At 35.9% G+C, this 11040-nt stretch overlaps 1 protein-coding gene across 2 annotated transcripts; it reads left to right on the top strand.

Annotated features, from left to right (window-relative positions):
• The first annotated feature begins 216 nt into the window (after positions 1 to 216).
• On the top strand, positions 217 to 8052 carry KERA (keratocan). 2 transcript variants are annotated; one of them, XM_025439228.3, is made up of 3 exons: positions 217 to 496; positions 2032 to 2925; positions 7108 to 8052. In XM_025439228.3, the coding sequence occupies exons 2-3, from the start codon at positions 2040 to 2042 to the stop codon at positions 7272 to 7274; spliced, it is 1053 nt and encodes a 350-aa protein (XP_025295013.1). In that variant the 5' UTR covers positions 217 to 496; positions 2032 to 2039; the 3' UTR covers positions 7275 to 8052. The 2 variants fall into 2 exon arrangements, with proteins under 2 accessions (XP_025295013.1, XP_025295012.1); XM_025439227.3 differs by having other exon boundaries at positions 218 to 725.
• The last annotated feature ends 2988 nt before the right edge of the window (positions 8053 to 11040 follow it).

Below are 11040 nucleotides of genomic sequence, written 5' to 3'. Positions count from 1 at the left end.
TTCTCTGAAACACCATATATTTAAATAGAATTCTAACATCTGTTTTATATGAGAAATGAATAAAATATTTCCATCGAAACAGAGGGCATCAGCACTTATTTCTTTGTATCCAAGTTTTTAAAAAGATTTTCTAGAGAAAATAAAACAACACTTGAAAATCTCTTTCCATTGTACTTGAAATCAAAACTGCCTTCAGCTGCCTGCTGGCTAAGCAGGTCTAGATATCAGTACATTACAACATCTTTGGAAGTGTGACTTCAGAGTGACAATTGCCCTGGATTTTTGCTATAGGTTCTTGAGATTAAAGTCAGAATTTCCTATGCTGAGCTGCCTAGGTAGTGAGGTGCTGTCGTTGTTGGAGGGGTTAAAATTGGAGCCACTGATGCATATATTTTAGGGAGGATTCATAAAAACACAACAGTGAAGCCTGGGAATCCATGACTGTGAATGAGCAGTGACCAATAGAAAGGAAAGAAGAAGATCCAAGAAGGCTGAGGTAAGCAATCTGAAGCCCTGTCAAAGTGGAAACAATAGATCAAAAGGTGTTCACCGTGACTGGTCAGAGTAGGTTTTATTTTTTCTCATAGGAGGCTTGACAGCATAAAATAAAAACAAATCGTTTTAGTCCACAGGTTTTTTTTTTTTTTTTTTCCTCCCCCTTCACTGAGTTTTAGCAAACTTCAGACCCAGACACAGGACTCAACGGTATATTCCTGGACAGCAAGGTAAACTATTTTTGCACTTTTAAAAACTTAAATTTACGAATTCAGAGTTCTGATTCATCAAAGGCAGGGTTACTGCTTAAGAACTAAAGTAAACCTCTATTCTGAAGAAAAGAATGTTTTAATGTGTCTCTATTGGAAGATAACCAGAGCAGAATTCTGTGATCGTAAAAAATTCGACAGCCTGCGGAAGCAGCTCTGCACTTGTCATTTCCCTCAATTTAGTGGCACAACTGAAAGATCAGCATTTCATAAATGATGCTTGCCTTATTTTCTCCCGAGGAATCAGTAAAATGTATTCTGTTCTTATTATCAAGCAATTGAATTAAATGTACATTGATCAGAACGTTACTATTTTATATATATATATATATTCTTAATATATATATATTATTTTTCCTGTTAGAACAGTTTGTTGTACCCATGATCTTATTGATATTCAATGGAGAGGGTTTATATCTTTTAGATGGTCATATATCAATAAGTGTTAACCTTTTCTTTCTTAGCAGCCATCCTGAAAATATGGAGCTCTATCTATACCCAAACATGTTCTTTGCTTTTTGTTTTGTTTCTTATCAACCATAGTAATGCCATAGGTGAATATATTACTTGCCTAATTGTGAGATAGAATTCATAACCCAAATTCCCTGGTTGAACTACTTGATTTTGTACTTAAAATAATAGAAGTCTTTCCCCACTCCCCAATAGAAAACTTACCGGAGGAGTTGAGCAACAGAGCAAGAGATTAATCACACATTTTTCTTCATATCTCAAAACCTTCCTTCACAACAAACTGCTAAAAGATTCTTTGATCTCTCTCTTTTTCTTTGGTTCAAGGGCCAAAGAGCCTGGGAAATCTCATCCAGATGTTCTGCTCATTTAGGAGCAAAAGTAAAAGCATATGCTCGCTTCTTAGAAACTACACAGACTCTCCATTTGACTTATTAAATGATCACTTTTTTTATGCTCTTTTATTCAACTACAGGTTTCAGGTAACTTTCTTGTATTAAATAGCTCGGGATGGAAAAGCACTTAAAGCTCCTAAAATTTGCTTTCCATTTCTTAGTTTTCATTGTGATTGGGCTAAAACCAGAAAGCTGGAAGCTAGTGAGCCAGTTTCAGTGTTTGCAAAAATGCTTTACATATAGTGCCTACTGACTATATGCATACTAATTGATAGCTGTCTATAAGTGTTTGACATGTGCTTACCTTCCCCCAAAGAAGCAGTGTTTACTGGTTATTTTGGTTACCCATAATTTTCTGAAGGTCAAGATATTCAAACATCTAACAGTTACACCCCCTATCCTAGGTACTATCATGGCAACCACAATCTGTTTCATCGTCTGGGTGTTATTCATAACGGATACCGTCTGGACTCGAAGTGTGAGACAGGTCTATGACATAAGTGAGCCAGAGGACTGGACTATGCATGACTTTGACTGTCCCAGGGAATGCTTCTGCCCCCCTAGTTTCCCTACTGCTTTATACTGTGAAAATCGAGGTCTCAAAGAAATCCCTCCCATTCCTTCAAGGATCTGGTATCTTTATCTTGAGAACAACTTGATAGAGACCATTCCTGAGAAACCATTTGAGAATGCCACCCAGCTGAGATGGATAAATCTAAACAAGAACAAAATAACCAACTATGGAATTGAAAAAGGGGCCCTGAGCCAACTAAAGAAGCTGCTTTTCTTATTTCTGGAAGACAATGAGCTAGAAGAGGTACCTTCTCCATTGCCAAGAAGTTTAGAGCAGTTACAGTTGGCCAGAAACAAGGTGTCCAGAATTCCTCAGGGGACCTTCAGCAATTTGGAGAACCTGACCCTTCTCGACCTGCAGCATAATAAACTCTTGGACAATGCCTTTCAAAGAGACACTTTTAAGGGACTCAAGAACCTAATGCAGCTAAATATGGCCAAGAATGCCCTAAGGAATATGCCACCAAGATTACCAGCCAATACAATGCAACTGTTTTTGGACAACAATTCAATTGAAGGAATACCAGAAAATTATTTTAATGTGATTCCTAAGGTGGCCTTCCTGCGGCTGAACCACAACAAATTATCAGATGCAGGGCTCCCTTCGAGTGGTTTCGATGTGTCCTCAATTCTAGATCTCCAACTGTCTCACAATCAACTCACAAAGGTCCCCCGAATCAGTGCTCATCTGCAGCACCTTCATCTTGATCATAACAAAATTAAAAGTAAGTAATCATCATGGTATGTCTTTGAGATGCTCATGATCATTAAACTTATTCTGTATTTTCTTTAAGAATAGCAACCTTGTTGGGCTTTCCCTCCCCCCACCCCCGCACAACTAATCTGCCCTTAGATTTCTTTTTTCAACTTTCAGTATTTTGTTTTTGTCTATTCATTCTCACACAGTCTTAATGAACCAAGAAGTTCAAATCTTCAAATACTAAACTGGACTTTAGTAATCTACATTGGAGAAACTGAACGCATCTTCTTTCACTCCCAGGAGATTCCAGTATTTCTGCCTCACTGGGTAGATTTATTTGGGAAAATGTACCAAGCACCAACAACCTCATGAATAGTAAACAGGAAGGCTCTGATTCAGGAGGTATCAAAAAGGGAGATGTGTCCTAAAAACTCTGGGTGCCTGAAACCATCCTAATTAAAGTCTTTGCTTTAGATGAGATGGTTTCTCAAACTTTAGAGTGTGCATATCCACACACTCTGGCTCCACCCCAGAGTTCCTGATGGAGTAAGTCTGGATGAGACTTGAGACTTCTCATTACTAACAAGTTCCCAGGTGGTGCTGAGACTACTACTCTGGGGCCTAAGCACTGGGAACCAACACTGTAGTTTAACATCTTTTGTTCAATTGAAATGGAAACCAGTGCTCCTGGATGTTGGTAACTCCTTAGCACTGGTGGTGACCACCAAGGAAGAATGAATGATCCTTTCCTGAAAATAGGTTTTGATTAGGGGGAGAGAGAGGAGTGCCGAGTGCCTTGGAGGCAAAGGTACCATCAAGGGAAGTGGTCAGAGAAAGAAGTGGTTAGAGAAAGAAGAGGCTGTAGATGCTAAACCTGGTGTCTTTGCAATCCTGCCTGAGACCAGACTGATTCTGCTGCAGAAGTGGACAGTGTTGTGGTCTAGCCACAAGGGCATTGGAACCAGCCTGACACCTATCCATGTGTCGTCAACCCTGGCACAAGCCTTTTAGGAAGATAATCTCAGGAGACCTCTCCTGCACAGCCTTAAGAAACATATTCCTAAAATGAGAATCAGTCAGATAGTTTGTAGGAAAACGGTACAGATAATTGTCAGAAGGTTGTACTGCTTGGTTATTATTTATTAGCTTCCTTTAAGCAAATAATCACACATACATCCTATTTATAAGAATAAATTACTTTTCCACTGGGAGCTGCTCAGTTATTTAAGATTTTTTTCCTTTTCTTTTCTTTTTTGGTTTTTCTACCAACATACTTGAGCATATATATCATCCAGGAATTAACAGAGAGGCTGCTGCCACATTGTTCCATGGTGATGAGACGCATTGTTTAATCCTGTAGTCAAAAGCAAGAGATGCAACAGAAAGAAATATGTTAATTGTTGAATCTGTTTTACTGAACCAGCCAACATTGACCTAAATATATGTTTTGTTTTGTTTTTCCTGATGAAAGTTCTGTGCTTCTACAGATACATTCCTTGCCTGACAACAAAAATCCCATAGATAATTGATGTGGGAAGTGAATTTAAAGGGATTCCACAAAGATCCCTGTTTGTGAACTGGGGAGTCCCCTGAGAAGCTGGGAACAAGGGTCTTTAGGAGTGAGACAGCAGAATTCAAGACTCAGCTGGGCACTCATGCCAGGAGACACTTACATAGTTACACAAAGTTATACAAAAAAGAGTAGGACTCTGCTCTTCCTCCACTCACGTTTTTAAAATTTTAGTGTTTTCTCATATATTTCTATTCTTCTGTTGTTCTCATGCCTTAACATACAACAAGATCATCTGGAAGGCTTATAAAACACAGCTTGCTAGCCCCGCCTTCACATTTTCTGACTCAGTAGGTCTAACAGTTGAGTTCCCAGGAGGTATTGAAGCTGCTGATCCAAGGACAACACTTGGAAAAATCACCAATTAACCCTCACAAGAATCTTGTTTGGTATTATCAAGAATTTCCAGAGAAAGAAACTGATGGCCAACTAAGTGAGGGTACTTGCCCGAGGACAAAGAAGAAATAGAATAGCAGGACCTGAGCTCAGGCCTTCCCGTGTTAAGTGTTGTTTCTTACTCATACAGTATGATCCCAGTACACTTTTCTTCAATTTCCAGAATATAAGACTTCAGAAAAATTTCTATCCCCCCAGGTAAGAATAATTTTAACAGCAACAACAAAGAGGGATTGATTTATTTGTTTCTTAATGTAGATTTCAGGCGTAGTCATTTCTATATTCCCAGAATATAAATGTAAAATAAGAATTTCCCTGGCTAGAACTATTGGCTCACCATTATATCACACTGTGTTATAATAACTGCTAAAGTACTTATTTCTTCTGGCTGCATAATCTACTCTAGTTGTTAACAAAGAGATTTCCAAGAAACATACCTTTTATATGAAGAATTCTGAGAATTTACAGGACAGTGGCCTTTTCTTAGGAAAAAAGATGGAAATATTTATTTCTTCTGAAAAATTTAAAGGGCTTTAAATTTGGCAAAAAATGTTATCTCTTCAAGGAAGTTACTTCTTGGTGTTCTCTGAGAAACATCATAATTAATTTATGAAAATATAACTACATTTAGAATGCTGACTTCTCACATTACATCTATTCAGACATGCATTGGTTATGTGGCATAAGGGTAATAAGTATGGTAGCATGTTAAAAAGGACAGAGTCTCTCCAAGAAACAAGGCACCCTATATAGTAGGAAAAGGACAAGGTTAGGACTCAGCTTTACCACTTACTTACTAACATACCTTGTGTGTATTGCCTTACCTATCTGAACCACTATTCCTGCAATGCCTAGGTAGGGAGAATAATAATATCACCTGATAAAGGCTCTGTGATGATACAGTGATAATGTATGTGAAAAATTATATACACAAACTTCTATACAAATATGAGTCATTATTTTTAGCAATTCAATTAAAAAATGGCATAAGATCAGAGCATAGCAACCTCGCTATAAGCGTAAACTCATAGGAAGGCCATTGCCAAAATTAGGTGGGTCTCATCTTCTAAAAGAAGACCTCTTTCTCAAAATAGTTTCAAATGAGACTTAAAAGCAGTAACCAGATTCATGGTTGAAATGAGCTTTTATGCACACTTGTCTGAATTTTGCTAATTTAACAGGTTTTTCTCTCCTGAATACTCCTAAATTTCGTATAGTCATTGATGCCAAGGGCTCTGATCCAAGGCAGGTGCATGATTTCTCACATCTTAACCATCTGAAAAAGCCGATGGGATATTTCCTGGCTTGAATCTTTGTAATTCAATTCTTGGCAAATGTATCCTTTCTAATTAAATACACTTAAATATAAAGATTCAAGGTTCTTTTCTGTAAGTATTATATATGTAATCTTATGCCAAAAGCACTTTAAAAAAAACTGAAAATTTTGCATTTTAAGGTTTTAAGCACTTTCCCTGATAATATATTGATTTTTCACCTACACATCCATCCATCCACCCATCCATCCATCCATCCATCCATCCATCTATCCATCCGTCTACCCATGCACTTAACCATTCTTTCTATGAACTTTTGTCTCCACTTCCAATATCCTAAATACTACCCATCTCCTTTTTTAGTAGTCTAAATATGCTTTTTCTCACCTAGAAGTTTACAAAACAAATGATATATCTTGTATTCTTTTATTTCCATCATAGCTTTTATTTTTTAAAGATTTTATTTATTCATTTATTTATTTGAGAGAGACAGGCACAGTGGGGGGGGAGAGAGAGAGAGAGAGAGAGAGAGAGAGAGAGAGAGAGAGAGAGAGAGAGAAGAGAGAGAGAATGAGCAGTGAGAAGAATCCGCAGAGGGAGAGGAAGAAGCAGACTCCCCACTGAGCAAGGAGCTCAGTGAAGGGTCCATCCCAGGATGGGCAAACATTTAACCTACTGAACCACCCAGGCGTTCCCTCCATCACAGCTTTAATGGTATGTCCCTTGTGCTCTTTGCAAAGTGGAATCAAATATGGAGTGAGATGAGTGTATGTTGCACATTTTTTAGGGTTACTTTTATAAAACAGATATGTTTAACCTCCAACTACAAAAATGATTTATATCTCTGGCACTTCCATGAATCAGGCTGCTAGACCCTCTATAAGACTGTTGCATGGCTACGTGGTCTTCCCAACACCTGGTCTCTTCTGTTCCAATTCATTCGTTCATGCCACCTTTGTCTCCACAGATGTGAACGTCTCTGTAATATGTCCTCCCATACTGCCTGCAGAACAAGATTCCTTTGGTTATGGACCTCACCTTCGCTACCTCCGTCTGGATGGCAATGAAATCAAACCACCAATTCCAATGGATTTAATGAACTGCTTCAGGCTCCTTCAGGCTGTCATTATTTAAACATATCATCAACATTCTAAAATCAGCTTAATGAGTTAATATTTCTGAAATGAAATTTGGTTACCATATATAAGACAAAAGTCACATTTCCAATTGCTCTTGGCCACTGTTTTTGTGTAGCTTATGTTTTCTGTTCAAAGATGCTTTCCATCAATGATACGCAGCACAGTTGGCTTTTCTTTAATTAATAAAACAGACACAGAGTTCAGATAGTTTATCAACTCAAAGATAATTCTTTTTTGTCTCTTTCACAGCTTACTAACATCAAATAATGCAATTGTACTGTTATGCAATATAAGGGACATATTTGTTTGCATATGTTCAAAATTGCTAATGCAGATATTTTATTGATAGTGGAAATATAGTAATCTAACAGAAGATAAGGAGATCTGAAAAAATGAGGTATTTCTTCATCATAATTAATTTCAGATTGCTAAGTAGCATTTGTAAGCATGAGTGTGATATTTAGCTCAAGAATGGATATAAAATGTATTAAATACTTGATGAAAGGAGACTTTTTAGTCAATACCAAATAATAGAAAAGCAGTAATTTTTACTTCACTACTATTTTTTTTATCTACTATTCTTAGATATAGTACAGTGTACTCTATCAATTAAACAAATCCTAAGTTTTACAACATTCATTATAACACATTTCTGACAGAATCTTAGTGTTTTAACATTTGAAATCCACTTGAATTGCAAATTGTTCAGCTCTTATATTTACCAGTGGTTTTGGATTTTTTTAAATAAAAAGAGTGAATGCTTTCTAACAAAATGGTAGTAAAATATTTATTTCAGGGGCATTATTTACAAGTTTTATTAAGAACATATTTCAATAAAAAGTGTTACATAATAATAGTTTCCATTTTTCTACCATGAATATATGCATATATATGTTCTCCTACCTTTGTTTTTCCTTCTCTTCTCATAAACATAAGAAAAAAATTATACTTTAATCACTTAACATAATTCACCTATTTCTCATGAGTTAAAAAGAAATAACCCAGGATTTCATTTAGTAACAAAGTATAATTTACTTTAGGCTTCTAATTTCTGAGGCATATCTGTAAATAATAAATATCCCATAGATATTAATACATGACTTTATATGTTTCAAACAGTATTCTGATATATGCTATAAAATTTGATATATTTCCCTGGAAAAATGATCATATATGTCTGTGAAACACCAGATTAAGGAAAATCTAACATGTTACTTTACACCAAGATTTCTCAGAAACTTAATATGTTATTCTATAAGGTGAATTCTCAAGAAAAGAACATATTATAGTTTTGCCTACTTATTTTCACTGAAAACTTATATGGGGTTAGGAGGGAAGAACTAATTATTATATTTTGAACAGAGTTTTAAAAATGCTGGCTAAAGGCAAGAAATGAAATTAATTGACATTAAGAAAAGAATATTTTTTAAAAGACTTCACAGCACATAAATAAAATTATTAAATTTATGTCATGAAAATACAAGTAATCATATGTCATTAGGCTGGGGAAAAAGAGTATGTTGAGAGAAATATAAGAACTTTAAATATTTGAAAACTTGCCATATGAGAAAGGGATAAAATGTATTCCAGGAGCTCCAAAATGAAGAGTAGAACATATGGGTGAAATGTACACGGAGCTGTATTTTAGCTCTAGCTAAGGAAGAATTTTCTACTTGTTGTTCGGAGTCATCTAACAATGAAAGCAACTTTTCTTGAGATGGAGTGCAAACAGAGAATGAGTAATGGTTCAAAAGAAAGATTATAAAAGTAATTCCCAATCTTGAAGCAAAGTTGTAAAATGTTCCTCTATGACCTTTTCAAGTCTAAGAATTCCCTCCTTCCCTCTCTGTCCTTTCTTCCTCCCTCTATTCCTTTTGGTCTTTCTTTTTTCTTTATTGATTTCAGAAAATATATGTTGAGTACCGTATGCATACCAGACTATACTACACACTGGGCATATAATAGTTTGTACTATAGTGGATAAGACACCAATTAGGTGAAAATCACAACAATATATAAAATTTATCTGTGATAAAAAAAAATTTATCTGTGATAAATGCTATTAACAGGGAGCTACATAGTACAAAGGAGTTACTAATACTGATTTGATATAAAGATTCTCTAAAGAAGTAATGATTAAGGAAACATATAAAGGATGGGAAGCATTGAACACTTCTTTAACCCTCTTGGGTTTTTTGTTCGTTTGTTTGTTTTTTGTTTTTTTCTTTAACCCTCTTGTAAGAGAAGAATATTTCAGACAGAATTTAGACACTGTAGTTTCCGGGAACAATTTAGAAGTTCCTGAAGAATTTTAAGCCAGAAGGGATTATGTTCATTGATGATTAATATCATGTAGTAGTAAAGAACATTAACACTGAAGCTAAAATCACTGAGTTCAAACCCCAGCTTTCCTGCAATGTGGTCCTGGGCAGAATCTTTAAATTCTCTGTGCCTCAATCTCTCCTCATTTGTGAAATGAGGACAAGTAATAGCACCTACCTTATGGTGAGAATTAAATGAGTTAGAATATATAAAGTGTCTTGAAGAGTTTCAAACACATGGTAAGTGCTAAGTAAGTCTTTATTATTATTGTATGCAGTATCTAGCCACACAGTTCTAGACATGCATATATGTGCAAGCTTCTTGGTGTAGTGAGTAAAACTGTTGAAAATTAAGACTAGATGGGAATAGATCAGTTAAGATTTTAAGCTTATAGCACAAATTAGAAAAACAGAGGTGGCTTAAGGCATGATGGCACTGATGGTGTTGGTAGAAATGGAAAGACAAAGACAAACATGAGAGAATTAGGAGGTAATATTGTCAGGGTTTGGTGGTTGAATGGATAGATAGGAGCAAGAGCAAGGATGTGGTAAGGTTTCTGCTTGCAAAACTGAATACACGCCAGTGCATTTTCTAAATGGAGCATGCTTAGAAGAGTATGAGTTTGATTTTAGTTGTGGTTAGTTTAAAATTATTTTGATTCATCTAAGAGGTGTCATGTGGTTTTTGAATGAGGATATAGTTAAAAGGAGGGGTCTGGATAGGCACATAAATATGTAGGTGGAATTTTCTAGATTTTGTTAATAGTTCTAAAAATTTTGGAAGAATTCTGCATTTAAACATTCATATGCTTATAAGGGAAGACTGAGACAAAGGTAGGGAACAGATTGAGAAAATGGAGGCATAATTCTAAGTATTGACTAATGAAGCTATGAGGAATCGAGTAAGGTTTCCATCAGAAATCCTTTTTTTTTTAGTATATTCACAAAGCTACTATAAAGTCTCTAAAATTTACAAATAATCTTCTGTTCTCTTTCTTGATGCATACATTGTGGCTATTACCAAAAACTTTTAAAAATCAAGAAAAAATCTAGATAAGCTCAAACCACTTTTGAAGTTATGATATCTTTTTTTTAATTTTTATTTATTTATGATAGTCACAGAGAGAGAGAGAGAGAGGGAGAGGCAGAGACACAGGCAGAGGGAGAAGCAGGCTCCATGCACCGAGAGCCTGATGTGGGATTCGATCCCGTGTCTCCAGGATCGCGCCCTGGGCCAAAGGCAGGCACTAAACCACTGCGCCACCCAGGGATCCCGAAGTTATGATATCTTAATAAATGCTTAATCTCTTATTTTACGGCCCTAACTAAAACAAAACAGAACAAAACACTTTTATTTATGCTCTCCGAATATAAATACGATGAACTTCATTCATAAGCAGGTAAAAGGGGGGCAAAAAGGAGAGAAAAGACAGTATCCAA

Source organism: Canis lupus, chromosome 15 (genome assembly GCF_003254725.2).
Source record: "Canis lupus dingo isolate Sandy chromosome 15, ASM325472v2, whole genome shotgun sequence".
Classification (NCBI taxonomy): Eukaryota; Metazoa; Chordata; class Mammalia; order Carnivora; family Canidae; genus Canis; species Canis lupus.
This window is presented reverse-complemented; position numbering and strand designations above follow the sequence as displayed.

Excerpts from the sequence above, each read along its gene's own strand:
- KERA (XM_025439228.3), top strand. The coding sequence starts at position 2,040 with ATGGCAACCACAATCTGTTTCATCGTCTGGGTGTTATTCATAACGGAT. Across the intron at positions 2,926-7,107 it reads TGATCATAACAAAATTAAAA|ATGTGAACGTCTCTGTAATA; the intron begins GTAAGTAATCAT and ends TTGTCTCCACAG.